General features: G+C 38.9%; 1 protein-coding gene across 2 annotated transcripts; it reads left to right on the forward strand.

Moving 5' to 3' along the window:
* The first annotated feature begins 5,558 nt into the window (after positions 1 to 5,558).
* On the forward strand, positions 5,559 to 14,766 carry LOC137738202 (kinesin-like protein KIN-12B). 2 transcript variants are annotated; one of them, XM_068477835.2, is made up of 16 exons: positions 5,559 to 5,989; positions 6,739 to 6,876; positions 6,958 to 7,041; positions 7,142 to 7,267; positions 7,551 to 7,610; positions 7,703 to 7,756; positions 7,845 to 7,937; positions 9,086 to 9,181; positions 9,332 to 9,474; positions 10,451 to 10,600; positions 10,695 to 10,824; positions 10,919 to 12,169; positions 12,269 to 12,367; positions 12,449 to 12,601; positions 12,703 to 13,500; positions 14,253 to 14,766. In XM_068477835.2, exons 1-16 carry the CDS (start codon positions 5,693 to 5,695, stop codon positions 14,562 to 14,564), a joined length of 3,984 nt encoding a protein of 1,327 aa, XP_068333936.2. In that variant the 5' UTR covers positions 5,559 to 5,692; the 3' UTR covers positions 14,565 to 14,766. The 2 variants fall into 2 exon arrangements, with proteins under 2 accessions (XP_068333936.2, XP_088539401.1); XM_088683275.1 differs by lacking the exons at positions 5,559 to 5,989; positions 6,739 to 6,876; positions 6,958 to 7,041 and having other exon boundaries at positions 7,139 to 7,267; positions 7,517 to 7,610.
* Positions 14,767 to 17,329: the final 2,563 nt, after the last annotated feature.

Raw genomic sequence — 17,329 nt, forward strand, 5'->3', positions numbered from 1 at the left:
ATTGTCACATATGGGTTAAGTCTATATTAAGTTCTTTTTCTTGCCTTGTAAACTAGGACTTTTAATTCATAATCTCATATGTCCAAAAAGGAGGGAGTCCAGAGCCCATTAAACCATTTCCTTGATTCTAGTTTGTTTTTTTAATGTAAACAGGTTTATTAAGTTAACTAGATCTGATTGCAAATGGGCTATCAGGTAGAAAGTAGTTAAGAATAACTTGAATATATACTAAAAAGTACATTAAGTGATAGATCTGCTAATTTAACGTGCAAGCAAAAAGACTCGGGCAAGATTTCACCTTGTCGGGCAAGGTCAAACCTCCTGCAACCACTTCTCTTTGAGTTTACAGGAGTTGTATGCTAAAAAGGGATGGATGGTAAACACGTTTTACACGAGGGAATTGATACTACAACACTAAGGAAGGTAGCATAGCTTTTACACTAGACAAAAGATAGCTTTTCTAAAGGAACTATTGCTAAAATGACTGAATCTGGACGAGTTTTAGCTTTTCTAGATGCAAATTTGGCTTGAGAGTAGAGTTTGTATACTGTTTGAGTTTGATTGGTTGAGTATCCTTGTCTTTGTTGGCCTGATTACTTTAGCCTCATTTGGGGCTGAGGGCTTTCAAGGGCAGTGAGTCATCTTGTATTTACACCTTTATGCCATGAAAAAGTACTTTTTGTTTGTTAATGAGCTGGTCTCTGTCACTTATCACTTCAATCATAGGCACATGGCCTATGCCTTGGTTGAGAAGGCTTCAATTTGCTTCAGGCTTCGTAATTGGGCTTTGGGCAAGTTCATCTCATTTTGGCACCTTTGGGCCTCCCTTCAGTTAAGCCCAATATTCAAATATTAATCTAAACAATGCCCCCTTTAATCATTGTTAAGTCTGCAATCCGAGACATTAATAATGATTAAAACAGCCGTCGCATGTTTTTCCTTGGGATTTGCACTATTTAACCAACCGTTTTCGAATAAACCTTTGCACTAACCCATGATTCCAACATTAACTAACTGCTCACTACATAATCTCCACTTAAACCTCTCGGCGAAATACCTTAGCAATTCTAATTCTCTAAGCTTCCAGAATTCCCAGATTTTCCAGAACTTCCTTGCCTTCACAATTCTTTCTTACTTTCTGCCTTCAATTTTCTTTCACTTCCTTACTAAAAAACATTTAATGGCACCCAAAACCGTTCATCCTGCATGTGAGTCTGGCAAGGGGATCATCAATATGCACTGCCGAATTAACGACCTTTATTGCCTTCGGGCAAGTCTGAATACTTCTATTTTCTTCGAAGAAGGAGGAGTACACTCTTTGGGGCTTGCCTAAACTTCCAAGGTCCCAATTGCTATGGAGAATAACATGCCTAAAGCCAATTGGTTCACCCCTAACCCATATTCCACGAGGCTGGCATATCGGCCTTCAAGTTGTTCACCCATCAAATAAGCTTCCTATTGATGAAGGATGAAGCCTGGTCGTAGTGGGTAGATGAACTCAAGCCTATTTGGAAGAAGAAGTGGATGAGCAATGACATCTACGAGCTCATTATGCTCTCCAAAGTCATGGTGATTGCCAAGCCTGAGCTCCTAACCACAACTTTATTATTTTGGAACAATGGGACCAATACATTCGATTTTAGAATGGGTCCTAAGTCTCTAACTGTCATTGATACGGCCTAAGTCTTTAGGCTAAGGCCTTTGGGCTGGTGCGTGGATGTCACCCACGACTAGTCCTCCCTTTCTTGCCTAACTGCCGACAGCTTGGGCACTTCAGATCTCATTACTCGACTGTAGTACACTCCTTTGACATTCAAGAGCTATGAGACGTCCTTTTGCAGGCTTTATTCCATTTGTGAAGAAGTCATTCAGCCTGTCTTCAGCCATTGCAAGCACGAACCAGAAGCACATGTACTTTTTCTTGTACTGGCTCAACAAACATGTCTTCCTCAACAAATCCAAAATAGTGAAGCTAAAGTGGATCCCCTTAGTGGAATCCCTTTATTCCTTCGACGATGTGGCCATGGGGACTTTCATTCTCGCTCACCTGTACCACCTCCTCTTTAAGATGACTAAAGGCGAACCCTTTGAGACCAACCTCAACAGGCCAACCTAGATAGTCCAGTTGTGGCTGCAATGGTACTTCCCCGAGCTTCAGGCACCCAATCTGGAGTTCCCTGGGGGAGTAGCTCCAGCTCGTATTTTTGGTAAAGCATCTCCTACTAACCACTCAACACTCTCCTGCTTGTACTTCTTTAGAGTTTGTCGGACTCGGGCATATTTGAAGTAGGGCGCCTCTGTTCTGTGAAGATACCCATGGTTTTCAGACTAAATCTTCCAGGATGCCTTCGAGGAGGATGCTAGCCCGCTTTACAAGGAGAAGTTCATAAGCTGCATCCAGCAACGAGATCTAGCCTAGGGAGTACGCAGCAACCGCATGAGCTATGAGCACGGGCTGAAAGTCTACCACTCAAACTTCTGTGGTAGGCAGCTGGGCTTCAAGCAGGCCATCCTAGTGCCATTTTTTGATTCGATGCACTGTGGAACCTCCTACCGCCTCCACTCTCATTTGGAGGTGACATTTTGGGCAGCTCGGCGCAGTCTTGAAGTGATAAACATGATTGCTCGCAAGCCTTGAGCTTTGGTTTGCTTAAGGAAGCTCAAGGGCATCACTTTAAGGTAGCCAATCGTGTCATTGCATGCATACACAGGTTGCTTCGTATCTTTCTTCTTCGTCATTGTGTTGTTTTAGAGATTCTATGTTTAATTTTTGAACTTTGAAACAGCTCTCACAAAGTATTGTGAATTTCGAAATGTCTTTGGCCTCGTTAAATCTTATTAGCAGTTCTTAACTATTCTTTGAGCTTAGACCCATTTCCTTTTTGGCTAAGAAACTAGTCAACCTTTTTGTGATTATTAACCAAATAATCATAAATAGTGACTTCTATTTTTGCAACTTCACCTTCCTTCGCTGGTTTGTTTCTCAATGTAAATTGGATCTTGGCGGAACATTACACGGAGGGTGTAAAAAAAAAAAAATTGTTCTCGGCATGGTTTCTGATTAAAATCTCGATATCTTGTACTCTAGATTTTAACAGATTTGTTTTGACCCTCAAATTCTTGAGTGTTCTTTTAGCCTCCTTGACATTGCTTCTTGCTCAATCAGTGAAGAATTCATGATTGATCGATTCGGCGAAAGTGTGCGCCCAATTCTTATTGATTCGGACATGAATATTTGGAGATCCTGACGAGGGAGTCTCGAGGGTAATGGGTTTGTCAGGGCTGCGAATGATGGGTGGTTTGCGTGCATGTGTATGTTGTTCGAGAGAGAGATGAGAGAACGAGGGTGAGAGTTAAAGGAGAAAACTTAGGGAAATAAGAGAAGGGACGAGAGAGAGCTCAAGGAGACTGCCATGTGGCAGCTAAGGAGAGGGGACCGGGGACAAACAAATCAGGGGTGGGCCCCTTGGGCACACCATTTAAGACCCAAAAAACTATTTTTAAAAGGAAAATATCCCCAAACTTAGTGAAAATACAAACATACCCTTTTTGTTCCGTAAATCAAAGGACGGGTTGTTACACCTTGAAACTTGTTATCTACCTTTCAAGATGAAAAATTGGCTGATTCTTCAGAACAAATTTCAAATCTTTCTCATTTGTGAATTCAAGCACAAACCATTTCCCTCCAAAGTGGTCCAAATAGAAGGTGTTCTTCACCTCATTCTTCCACAGAAGCCCAAACTTCCACTTGATCAAACGAGCATCAAGTGGTTGGCCTAACATCTTCCCCATTAGAACCCATAACAGCATGTGCTCAACATTAAAGATTGGTGTTCACCCTGGTTACTCATATTTCCTTGGTAAACGTGTTCATATACTTTCAATAACTATGGGCTCTTGTCCCGATTGAGGGATTGGGAAAGGATTCTCCCAGTTAGGGATATAGCGCTCAAAACAAATTCTAGGCCTATGGGCATTTCTAGGGAAGGAAGTAGCAAGTTGAGGGTTGGTCATTTTGGAGTCTCTTGGAATCAGGGGAAAAGAAGGCAAAGACTTTGATGGAGCGAGAAGGCACCACCACAATTGATATGAATAGGGAAGCTTTGGAGGGAACTAGCTATCAAAACACACTAACACAATGAAGAAAAACAAGAACACAAAACCCAAACAACTACTTTATAGGTCATAATTCCCAAACTCGGCAATTACTGGAATTAAAGGTAGCAAAGGCTAGAAGAATGATTGAAAAACTTACATGCGCCAACATATATAAAAAAAAAAAATTAGCAAAAAAAATCCTGGGAATACCAAACGTCTCCAGGCGCACAACCACATGTAGCCATTGATTTGGTTATTTGAAACCTATAGTTTCCCTTATAGAAAAAATAGAAGTTCCTAACCAAACAAATAGCAATGAAATTATTACAGATGCAGGTAGCATTTATCAACATGGTTGTAAGTGTTGTTTTCAAAAACTTAGTAAGTTACTATAATTGCTTGCCACTAGCATTTATTTTAAGGAAAACTAATGAAAAGGATTTGAAAACTTTGAGTTTTAATGATAAGGACAAAATAAAGAGTAAAGTGAAAAATACTAGGATTGACTTTTTAGTGTAAAAATGTGATTTTTCGTTAAACTGAACAGTATTGTGGACTTTTCGTTAAAATTCCCTTTATTTTATCCACAATAAAATTTTGTTTTGGTCTTATTTCTCCAAAATTGTGATGCATTGTTTTGCTATATATGGACTTGGACATGGATCCTCTTTGGATCCAATTGTCCTAATCTTAGGGATTCATTAATCCGGACCGTTGAAATTTGATCCAACGATTAAAGTTATTATAACTTTTAAAGTGGGTACCTGTTTGTAGCCGTTGGATCAAATTTCAACGATTTGGATTGATGGATCCCTAGGATTAGGACAATTGGATCCGGAGAGGATCCATGTCCGTTATGTATAAACATAGTTCATTGTTTCTTGCCATTTTTAAAAGTATTGTTTGTTCTTCTTCTCATTTGTAAGTATTGCATTGTGATCGCCACATAGTACTATGGTTTACAAGTATTCGTCTTCACTTGTAAGTGAGAGTTCTTGGATTCGATTCTCACCAAAGACGAATTTGAACCACATTATTGTTAGCTCATTGTGAGACTTAGCCCACTCTCTCATCCCTTAATGTAGATAATATTGTTTACTTAAAAAAAAAAAAGTATTGCACTATGATCTGAACGTCTATATTTTAGGTTATCTTTCGAAGATTAAATTTTCCATAATTCAACCAAATAAGAAAATATAATTATTTAACTGTTGTTCAATAAACAAACAAACAAAAAAGGGCTCATATGCGCATCGGGTTACCCAAATAAACTCCATCACGAACACAGCGCTCCAGAATCCAGAATACAGATCCAACACAAATTCAAATTGCTTTTTTGTTTTGTTGTTTCGAGTTCATCAATAAAAAAACAAGACCCTACTCCCACGTGCTTTTTCAATTTCCTCCAAAATTCAAATCTCCCTTTCGCTCCCCTCCTCCAACGGCTACCCACCCTCATTTCTCTCTCCTCTCTCTCTTCCTCCTCTCTCGCTCTCTTGTGCATCCAAACCCTACTCTCTCAGTCCCACTCCCTCCCCCTCTCTCTCTCTCTCTCTCTCTCTGAAACCCTCGCTCTTTCTCTCTACATTTCTCGATGAAGCACTTCATGCAGCCGAGAAACGCGATATTGAGGGAGATGACGGAGCCTCCCTCGTCGCCAAACCCTATCTCCGCCAAGCCCAGGCCACCTTGGAAGCCCAAGGCCTCCAAGGAGAATAATCCGCCATCGGATCCCAACTCCATGATCTCCGATTCTAAACCTTCGCCTGCCGCGAAGTTGAAGGGCCCATTGCCGCCTCGGCCCCCGTCGTCGAACCCTCTCAAGCGGAAGCTCAGCGTTGACTCTCAGACCGAAAACTCCGGCCCTGGAACCTCCGATTCTGGTGTACAGGTACTCTGTTCTTTCTTTCTTTAAATTTTAAATTGATAACTTGCGAAAATCTGTTTGGTTGCCGAGAAATCTCGTGGGATTTGTTGAAATATCTTTTACCCGTTGAGTTGATATCATTTGATTTCTCTATTTTCATATCGATTGCTGTCCGTTTCCCGAATCACTTCTGCTTGGGTTCTGTAAAATCTTGTAATTTTTGTTAAAATATTTCTTAATGTTGGCTTGATATCATTTCCCCTCTACTTTAAAATGTCTATACTACTACATTTTGAAATTATTGTTTGCCTGCCGTGAAATATGAAAGGTTAATTGAACAATCAGGAATTAAGACTAAGAAGAATTAAAGATGATTGCGTTTTCACCTCAACTAGGGAACGGTTCTTATATACCGACATTAATTTCTTACTGTTCTTTTTGACCCTTTTTTGACGAAACCTGTTTTGTTGCTGAGAAATCTTCTAGTTTAGCTGAGTGGATATCATTTTTTCTCTTAATTTCAGTTTGATTGCTGTTTGCAGTTTTTAATTATTCACCCACCTTTATTTGGCGACCAAGAAACTTCAAAATGTAATTAATTAAGAATGAGGATGAATAAGAGAAAATGTTGGTTCACCGTATGGCTGTTCCTTAGCTGTTATATATTTTTTATCCTTTTCATTTTGTGTTCTTTCAGTGAGCCCTTTTTCATTTTGTTAGTCGCGACATAATCTTCATTATTACTTGTATTTTCCTTTTCTTAATATGTATAGGTAGTGGTGAGAATGCGACCACCACGAAAGGACAAGGACGAAGGAGAGATGATGGTGCAGAAATTATCTAGTGACTCTTTGTCGATAAATGGACAGACCTTCACATTTGACTCGGTTTGCGACACGGATGCATCACAGGCATGAACTCTTTTAAAATGGTATTCTTCAATAGCTGATTTTAGGTTTGATTCTAACCTTTTGTTGTGCTTGTCATTACAGCTAGATATTTTCCAGCTTGTAGGAGCACCTCTGGTTGAGAATTGTATGGCAGGTTTTAACAGTTCTGTATTTGCATATGGACAGGTCTGTTTCCAGTCGGTCTTTTGCTTCATTCTGTGTCTGTGCTATGTTATAATGCTGATGCTAATTGTGTTTCTATATGTCTGGTTATTGAATTTATCAGACGGGAAGCGGAAAGACATACACCATGTGGGGTCCAGCCAATGCCTTGCTGGATGAGAATCTATCAAGTGATCAACAAGGGTTAACCCCCCGTGTTTTTGAGCGTCTTTTTGCTCGCTTAAATGAGGTGAGCTTTAATTTAGTTGGTTAGTTAGTTTAAGATCATGCACATTATTAATATTATATTGTATTAAGAGTAATGCTTGGGAGACCAACTATTTAGACCAAATTTTGTAAACCATATGATGTGGTTGTTGATGATTGGATTATTACTGAAGTGTTGATTAATGTGCTTATTTCCTATTGGTGACATATCATATGGTTTACAATTTGGTCTAAAAAGTTGGTCTATCTAACATTACTCTTGTATTAAAAGGTTTGCCCATGTTTTGGGGAATTCATCTTTACAGGAGCAAATCAAGCACGCTGATAAAGAACTCAAGTATCAGTGCCACTGTTCTTTTCTCGAGGTAGAAACATTGAGTAATTATTCATTTCGGTTGACTGATTATTTACCAATAGACTCTTAACTTCTTTCACTTATTTATTGGCTTGCTTGCAGATTTACAATGAACAAATCACAGATCTTTTGGATCCAAATCAAAAAAGCCTTCAGGTGAAAGGAATATTTTTCTTTTTCACCATCAATCTTTTGTACTATAAGTGTGCTGGTGTTCATAGGCCTTCTATCGTTCTTTTCCCAGATAAGAGAAGATGTTAAATCAGGTGTTTATGTTGAAAATCTCACCGAGGAGTGTGTACGTACAATGAAAGATGTGACTCAGCTTCTGATAAAGGTTTGGTTTATTATTTCACATGTAGAATATTCATTGTCTAAGTGCATATAGTAATGCTAAAGAGAAAAATTGTCAAATCGTCTTTGAGCAAATTTTAACCTTTTGTGGAATGCATGTAGTTTTTCCTCCGTTTCTTTGGTTGTTCTCCCTCAGGAACCTTTGTCTTTAAGAATGTGGATGTTTAGTTTTGTTTGTATTCCAGTTTAACAATTATACATCCTTACTACAAATCCGATCTGGTTGCTCCCATTGCGTGTTAATGACATAAATTTCTTTAACTACATGGAAAGTTTTTCAAGGTAGACTCTTAAGCAAGTCAACAACAAAGAGTAGACTCTTAAGCAAAATAACCAGAATAAGGAATATTCCTGATATTGATGTATTACATATCGAATCAATGGTTTGAGAACGTTAATTGTTTACCTTTGCAAACTGTTCTATCATAAAGTGCAAACCAAAAAGTGGGAGAAACAGAGGAAAGTGCTGTTTCTCAGTCAACCAGAAAAGAAAGTAAAGGTTTGGGATCCCTTTGAAGTCCTGCTGCTGTTTCTTTTGAGATGGATCTTGTTTCGATCTCCTATTTCTGTACATTTGAAATGATAAATTAGAAAATTACTATAAGTGGATACGGTATCTTGTTTCGATCTCCGATTTCTGTACATTTGAAATGATAAATTAGAAAAATTACTATAAGTGCAGAAAGTTTTAGCAAGTTTTAATAGTCTTACATAGGTAGGACATCAAATGCAAGGGGGTGTTCTTTTCTTTGTAAAAGAATATTGTTGTTTGCCTCTGAGTCTCACAACTAGGATTACATGCATCAAGCTTCACATGAGTTTTTTAGAACATCTAGTGGCTGTTGAAATTGAAAGCTTTGGTGATCCTTAGAGCTTGGAATTAATTACATCAAAGACCAAAAGTTCTGAGGAAGCAGATTAGAATAAGGCAGAAGAAAAATATGTAAAAGAAGAGTCTCATGAATGTTGAATATAACTGTATAGAAAAAATGGTATTCTTGATGGGTTCCTCTGGGAGACTCGCTTAGGATAAAAATATTCCAAGTTCCTGCAGTGAACATAATCTGAATGAATGATTGGAGCTTGAATACTTTTTTAAGGAATTCTATTACTAACATGTGCATTATGCAGGGCTTGTCAAACAGGAGAACAGGTTCAACTAGTATCAATGCTGAGAGTTCCCGCTCACATACTGTATTTACTTGTGTTGTTGAATCTCAATGCAAGGTAATAACTGACTTGAAGACCTATGTACAGAACACTTTCCCAGTGAACTTGTTCATTGTAGTTTTACTTAAGAGAAAAATTGAAATTTATCTGTTTTCAGTTTTTTTTTCTCTCGCTCATATCGTGGAGTGATAACCATCAATTTTGTAGAATGTGGCAAATGGTATAAGTTTCAAAACCAGTAGAATAAATCTTGTTGATCTAGCTGGATCAGAGCGTCAGAAGTTAACAGGGGCGGCAGGAGAGCGCTTGAAGGAAGCAGGGAATATCAATCGATCACTCTCACAGCTTGGGTATGGTTTATCTATCTGGTTTCTATAAAGTTCTACCTAAAGGTGCATTTTAAGCTTTCTAAAAGTCCTAATTAGTATTGCTGTTATTTGTTGTTTTGTTGAAACTTGAAACCCAGTAGTTAATTACAGATTGTAGTGATTTGTAGTACAGTGGTATCAGTTTACTATAACTAAATGGGTCTGGTATAATAACATGTTTGAATTTTGTACAAAACTGTTATTCCAAATTTTGAGCTTACACAATTGAAAGCAAGCCGTGCCAACCAGAGATTTTACCTAGCTAGACTGCTGCTTAATATTACACAAGCTAGATACAGTGATTTGTAATTTAGTGATATCAGTTTACTTTAACTAAATGACTCAAGAATAATAGAACACGCTTGAAAGAAAGCCGTACCCAGCTGAGCTGTATCTAGCTAGAGTGTTGCTCAATAAAGTTACACAAGCTTGAGTGTTGAACTTGAGCTGTACCCAGCTGAGCTTTACCTAGCTAGAGTGTTGCTTAATAAAGTTACACAAGCTTTTGTGTTGAACATGAGCCTTAGTCAAAGCTCAAATTATTGTGTCATACTCTGGTTGATGATTCTGTTTGAGGTTGAAACTTGATCTTCTGTTTTCCTTTCCTAAATAAATAAGCATTTTCTAACAGGGCAATCTTTTCCCTTTATGAATATCACAGTATGGAGCCGAAGATTTCATTTCATCGAATTACAAAAATGTTTACAAGAAACAGGATATGAATACGAATAATGAAACCGTTTTCATTGAAATTTTCATTACATCATAAAGCTTACAAGAATGAAATTATAAAGAAAATAAATAAATACTTATTCATTAATCTTGTTAGTGAGCTAGCTTATGAGCTTTGTTTGTGGGCTACTCTGTCGTCGGATATAAAGTTTTGTTATGTTCAAGACTTTTTATTTTATTTTTAATTTTACTTTTGTGCTAATTGCAGCTTATTGTTTGAGTGCAGGAACCTGATAAACATTCTTGCTGAAATTTCTCAAACGGGAAAGCAAAGGCATATCCCCTATAGAGATTCCAGGCTTACATTCTTATTGCAGGAATCTCTTGGTGGAAATGCAAAGTTAGCAATGGTCTGTGCTATTTCTCCAACACAAAGGTAGTACTGCAACCTGTTTCTTCCATGAAAATAACATTTCACCATTTTTTAATCTGCTTTTGTGATTTGGAAGTTCACTTATTAAATCTTGCAGCTGTAAGAGTGAGACGTTCAGTACATTGAGGTTTGCACAGCGTGCTAAGGCTATCAAGAACAAGGCAGTTGTTAATGAAGCAATGCAGGAAGATGTGAATCAGTTGCGTGAGGTGATACGACAGCTAAGGGTATGTTCTCTCTCATTGTACTTTGGCATATTTTGATTCATCCATTTACAAATTAAACATGTGAATCATCTCTCTGAGCTTGTGAATTTGACAGGATGAACTACGCCGGATTAAGGCAAATGGAAACAACCCAGTTGCTTCAAGTGGAGGTCACAGTGCAGCATGGTTTCATCAAAGTTTGAATATGCTAAAGGCTAGCCTTAAACTTCCAATGACATTACCTCATGTCGATGATGACAGTGATGAGGAGATGGAAATCGATGAGGAAGCTGTTGAGAGGCTTTGTGCTGAAGTAAGTAACCAGACAATTGTCAATGAAGCTAACAACAGAGCTGACGTGAACGGTGTAGACACAATGAAATCACATTCACAACTCGTGGCTGTTCAAATTGCAAGCTCCGAAGTTTCTCAAAGCTATGCATCTGGAAGTGATTGTATCAAAGAACAAGGTGTTGATACAGATGTTAATATGGAAGAAGGAATGTCCGAACAAGGGGACATGATTGTTGAATGTGCTAGCAGCACCCCAGTTATTCCCAGTGCTAGTGCATTGGATCCTCGCAATGTTATAGAAGACACCTCCATGCAGCCTGCTCAGGAGGAAAATATTCTGAGGTCCTCCATTATTGATTTTCTAATTGAAGAATCAGCCTGCAAAAGTGTGGAGGAAGGTTCCTCATGTGCAGCCTCTGATCCTTCAGGAGGCATGCCTGGCTGCCTTTCAGTCGCAGATGAATGCATTGGTTCTCCAAATGGCGTAGTTAACTGTGTTTCTCCATGCCTGAGCATAGTTCCATGCAATGTACCCCAAGTTCTAAAGTCTCCTACCCCCAGCGTTTCACCCAGGGTCAACACCAGCAGGAAAAGTTTGAGGACCTCTTCAATGCTGACTGCTTCTCAGAAGGATCTTACTGGTGGGAGTACGTTAAGCCCAGACGGCATGCACATATCTTTTGGAAAACCTGCAATAAAGAGCTCAGCAAATGACCTATCTGCTCGAGCATGTACTCACTTTGCAGCACCAGCTGAACAGTTGGCAGCAAGCATTCAGCATGGCCTTGAAATTATTGGTAGTCACTGCCAAAGTTCAGCTTTAAGGAAGTCGTCATTCAGATTTTCATTGAAACCTTCAGAGTCCAGGGTGATTTTCCCAGTTTCTAAAGCTGATGTGGGAGTGCAAACTAATCAAGAAATAGTAAAAGATGATTCAGTGGAGTTTATTTGTAATAATTGTAAGAATAGAATGCAGCTAGAGGTCAAGGAGGCAAATGATATTTCAGATATGCAATTGGTACCTGTTGATGGGTCAGAGTCTGCTGACAAATCCAAGATTCAAGTTCCCAAAGTAAGCTCAAGAGAGAATAGCTGGATTTTCAATTTTTTTTTTTCCAAACTTCCTTTGATTCATTTGCAACAGTTACTTGACTTTCTCCCCCATGATTAGGCTGTGGAGAAGGTTTTAGCGGGAGCTATTAGGAGAGAAATGGCATTAGAAGACATATGTGCCAAGAAAACTTCAGAGATAATGCAGCTAAACCGATTGGTAGGTTTCTCCAAATTACAGCCGCCATGACAATTATTTTCCTCTGTTGTTTGCTTGACATTTTTTAGCTGTATTTTACAGGTTCAGCAGTACAAGCATGAGAGAGAATGCAATGGCATTATAGCCCAGACAAGGGAGGATAAGATTCTACGCCTTGAAAGCCTCATGGATGGTGTTTTACCCACCGAGGAGTTCATGGAGGAAGAGCTAGTGTCTCTCACACATGAGTATAAGGTATAAACAGTCTATGAAGGCCCCATTTATGTTTCTTTCTTTTCTTTGTTCTCCAGATCCTTTTTGTGGTCTTTATGCTTATAGATTACCCATACATACAGATCCTGAAGGAGAAATACGAGAATCACCCAGAACTTTTGAGGACAAATATTGATCTGAAAGGAGTTCAAGATGAGTTGGAAAATTTACGAAACTTCTGTGACATGGGTGAAAGGGAAGTATTGTTGGAAGAGATTCAAGATTTAAGAAGCCAGCTACAGTATTACGTAGACTGTTCATCCGCATCAGCCCGGACACGAAACTCCATAATGCAGTTGACCTATTCACGTGACCCAAATGTGGCCCCTCTCAGTACAATATCAGAGTCAAATGAGGAAAGCTCTGAACAGAAACTAGAAAAAGAGAGACAAAAGTGGAATGAGGTAGAGAGTAAGTGGATATCTCTTGCTGAGGAATTCAGAATGGAACTTGAGGCCAGCAGATCACTGGCCGAAAAGACAATGCAAGAATTAGAAACTGAGAAGAAATGTGCAGAAGAGCTCAAGGAAGCAATGAAACTGGCTATGGAGGGGCAATCACGGATGTTAGAACAGTATGCAGATTTGGAAGAGAAACATATGCAATTGCTTGCAAGGCATAGAATGATACGGGATGGAGTGGAGGATGTGAAGAAAGCAGCTGCTAAGGCAGGAGTCAGGGGTGCTGAGTCCAAATTCATAAATGCTATTGCTGCAGAAATTTCAGCATTGAGAGTAGAAAGAGAAAGAGAGAGGCGGTATCTTAGGGACGAAAATAAGGGGCTTCAGGCACAATTGCGGGATACTGCTGAAGCTGTGCAGGCTGCAGGCGAATTACTCGTGCGGCTCAAAGAAGCAGATGAGGCTGTTGCTACTGCTCAGGTGTGTTAACTTTTTTGTGTGTTGATGCTTTTCTGTTTTCTGGGTTGAGATTCTTACTTTCAAGATTTTAGTGATTTTCCTTTTCCATCCTAGAATTATGTTTATAATTGGATAGATTTTATCTATTTTTGTCCTTATTTTCTTTGCATTTAAGTTCTGAAGCTTCATCTCAAATCCTTTTCCATTTTCCTTGGATATTTCATCACACAAAATGATGTGAAGGAACACATGCTGATCGTGATGTAACTTGTTCCCTTTTTTGTTACCTTTATAACTAACCTAACCTAACCTGCCTATGAACTTCCCCTCTTCAGAACGAGTAGCAAAGACCTATAGAAAACCATCATTTATGAGCTTAATAACTACAAATGGCTTTGTGATCGGCCACCAAGCTCTTACAAATTGACCAAGCGTTGTCACAGCCTGAAAGTATGTTAATCGTAGTAACTTACAGTCCAATTTGACCAGAACCCTAAATATGGAACTACAATTTATGTAAATGAAAGGACTAATTGAAAATTGTTTCCAACATTTTTATGAGATCAGTAACTGTGACCATGTTAAGAATAGATAGTGCATTTTGATGGGGAGGAATTCTGAATAAATTCCGATACACTCTGTATCTTTTCATTTTCACCGAATTCATTCATGTTCAACTAAACTTTTCATACTTTGCTCTTTCTCTGCTTCCTCCATTTACTGTCTTTTATGTGAACATAATTTGATATCTTATTAACGTCAATAACCTACAGAAGCAAGCTATGGAGACCAAGCAAGAAGCAGATAAGGCTTACATGAAGATTGAAAAACTGAAGAAAAAACATGAGAAAGAGATTAGCAGTCTTAATGAGCTCATTGCCGAGTCTCGTTTACCCAAAGAAGCAATTCAACCTGCTTATGACGGTTCTAATATGGCAAAATATGATGCAGGTGAGCCCCATAGTTTGAGTGATCAAAGATGGAGAGAGGAATGTGAACCATTCTACAAAGGGGAAGAGGGCGAGTTGCGAAAACTTGCCGAACCCTCATTATGGTTCTCCGGTTATGACCGATGCAACATATAGAAATTGAATTTAGGGGCGAATGTATACCGTGTATAAACTTAAAACTAGTAAAAGTTTGTATCAATAGCTCCATTGTATGCAGGTCATCTGGCTGTGTACCGGTTTGACCATTTCCATTATTCTTTTTCACAGCATTTTTGTATTCTACATCAAATTCTTTCATAAGAGATGAATGAATGAAAGGTTGTATTCTTTTATCCAATTCTTATGTATGGTATGCTTTATTCATGCCCATTCTTCCAGAATGTGGATACGCATAATAACTGCCAATGCTGCGAAGAAATAGGCACAAATGCTGTGGTCAATAATCTGACCAAGAAATGGATGGTGGCTCACCCTTGGATTTGGTATCAAGAAAGGGAAATAAGTTGAAATGGTTTTTGTGTTTTAATCTCAACCTTTAGGGTTTGTCTTCAATGCTATGTGCCGCATGTGTTTTACCCATTAAATTTGATTTCCACAATTGTTCGATCTTCTATTTTCAATTTCATTCTTTTTTTTTTTTTTTTACTTAGTAGTACGGTCTAGTGGTATTCCTTTTCACTTATAAGTGAGAGGGCTTAGGTTCGATTCCCACCAAAAGTGAATTTGAACCATATTATTGCTAGCCCATTGTGAGGCTAAGCCCACCCCTTCTCCCCTTCGTGATGCGCATGTCTCTGAAATATGGTGATACTTGGAACTTACATGAGCGTCTCAAAGTTTCTTCCTAAGAGGAGTGCTTGATTGTCATTGAGGAGGCATATAAAACTGGATATTTGGAGCATAGGATTGGTCCGCTGTCTCATTACCTTATGAGTGAAGAAGAGATGCAGAATTTGATGGACACCATTAATGTTGACTTAGTTGACATCATGGTCTACGAGGTGGAGCCCATTGCCACTGTGAATGATAGGTTCAAGTAAGGAGGTGATACATGTACCCAAGGTGGAGCTTATTGCCACCGTCTCATTACCTTATGAGTGAAGAAAAGAAGATAGGCGCTAGTCAGGCGGCAGATTGGGGCCTAGCGCCTAGGCGATTAGGCAAGGCTTAGGCGGATTTAAGTAAATCTGTTATATTAAGTGTCTATTTATACTTAAAATACATATAATTACATCATAAATTACAAAATAGAATGACATATATATTATGAAGTATTGAAACATAATAAAAACATGGGGAACAAGCATATAATGTGTGTTCATTTAAGTATTCAACAAGTCTCTTACAATTTATTAAGAAAACAATGCAAAATGAAAGTTATCTATTTTTTATCTAAGTGAGTTGCAACCTAGGCAGGTGTCTAGAAGGGTTTGGGTGGGCTAGGCAGGTGCCTAGGCGGTTTAGGTGGGTGTCTCAGTACGTTTAGGCGTCCTTTCTAAATTTTCAAATGCCTAGTTGAGGATCCTTGGCGGTGTTAGGCGGAGATTTTTAGAACAATGCATGTACCCAAAAAAAAAATAAATACCCTAGCAACAATCGAGCCACTGGCCCTTATGAAGACTTGGGTTGGGTTGGTAGCATCCTCACCTTTCCTCCTCCTAGTCGTTTTCCCCTTCCTCCTACGCCTTCCATAGCTGCCTCTACCCTCCTTCCTCTATTTTTTTTTTCTGGGTTTCATGCTCATTTCTCAGCTTCCCCGATGTTTTTCGGTGTTTTCCTATTTCTCTCCCACCCAATTTTCTCCCCCATGCTTTCCCAAATCCAATTTCTCATCTAGCCATAGGCTTGCTCTTGAAGTGTTTGACTCAATTGGTTCCCTAGATCCACACCTCAAAGCCCCTTGCCTTACTGGCTTGCTGGAAAATTTGGGCGAAGTTTGGAATGAATTACGTTGTAACAAAGGTGTTTTACACACCTAATTCAAACCTCCCTTTTTTTTTTTTTTTTTTTTGGTTCTCAGTTCTCTTTGCAGGTGTTGGTATCGAAGGTTTGGATCTCGGGAGTTCAATTTGTGGTTCGGCGTTTCAAGATTAATCTTATGGTTCGTGTGTGATTTTGAATTTGGTGCAAGCATCTTGGTGCGGCAAGCGCTCTCTAGTGTTGGAGATTAGGATTTCCTTTTGTTGCTTTGTTTCTTTTGTTGGGCTTAAGCTTGGTTGGGGCTCTCTATGCTGGTTCAAACAACGAAGCTGACCAAGGCAAAGCTAATGTGGAGGATGATACGGCCAATGGTGGCTCTGAATAGGGGATTGGCTTGGGCTTCCTCTTTTTCTTTTTTGCAATTATCTTTTTTATTTTTATTTTTATTTTTTATTTTTTTTGTAGTATTACTTCTCTTCTTTTCTGCATTTAAACAATTGGACGATTGGTTGGCCCACTTTCTTTCTTGTTTTAAGTGATTAGTCATTGGTCAACGTTTTTTCCCCTTGTTGAATAAAGAGATTTTTGTCTTCTTTCTATTACTTGATCACGCAAATAATCTTGAAGTTATGCCTTTTCTTTTGTTGATTGCCTTCCTCTTTGGTATGCCTCGTTGATCGCTTTGTCATCTTGTATTGAGCTCGAACACCTTGCGTTAATAAAATTTAATTTAATTTTATACAAGCGTGAACGTAAAGCATTCAGGGCAACTGATGTATAGTGCGTCCAAAGGCATGACATGTGTATGCGAAGGCTAGGGTGATATTGGCATATAGCATGGCCTTTGTTAGGAGTTTGTTGATGCACATCATTCGCCTTTTTTACCAACTTCTGAAGTTGTAAACTCTTGAATCTCATCGAATGAGATGGTTGAGCATGCATGGGGGATTGCATGTCAACCTCGAACTTCCAAGGCTTGC

This window comes from Pyrus communis, chromosome 13 (assembly GCF_041283825.1).
Source record: "Pyrus communis isolate YQ-2024b chromosome 13, ASM4128382v1, whole genome shotgun sequence".
NCBI classification, from domain to species: domain Eukaryota; kingdom Viridiplantae; phylum Streptophyta; class Magnoliopsida; order Rosales; family Rosaceae; genus Pyrus; species Pyrus communis.

What these genes read in the sequence shown, in the direction of transcription:
- LOC137738202 (XM_068477835.2), top strand. Translation starts at nt 5,693, where the DNA reads ATGAAGCACTTCATGCAGCCGAGAAACGCGATATTGAGGGAGATGACG. An exon ending in GCGACACGGATGCATCACAG is followed by an intron (nt 6,877 to 6,957) that starts GCATGAACTCTT and finishes TTGTCATTACAG; the next exon opens with CTAGATATTTTCCAGCTTGT. An exon ending in AGGCTGTTGCTACTGCTCAG is followed by an intron (nt 13,501 to 14,252) that starts GTGTGTTAACTT and finishes AATAACCTACAG; the next exon opens with AAGCAAGCTATGGAGACCAA.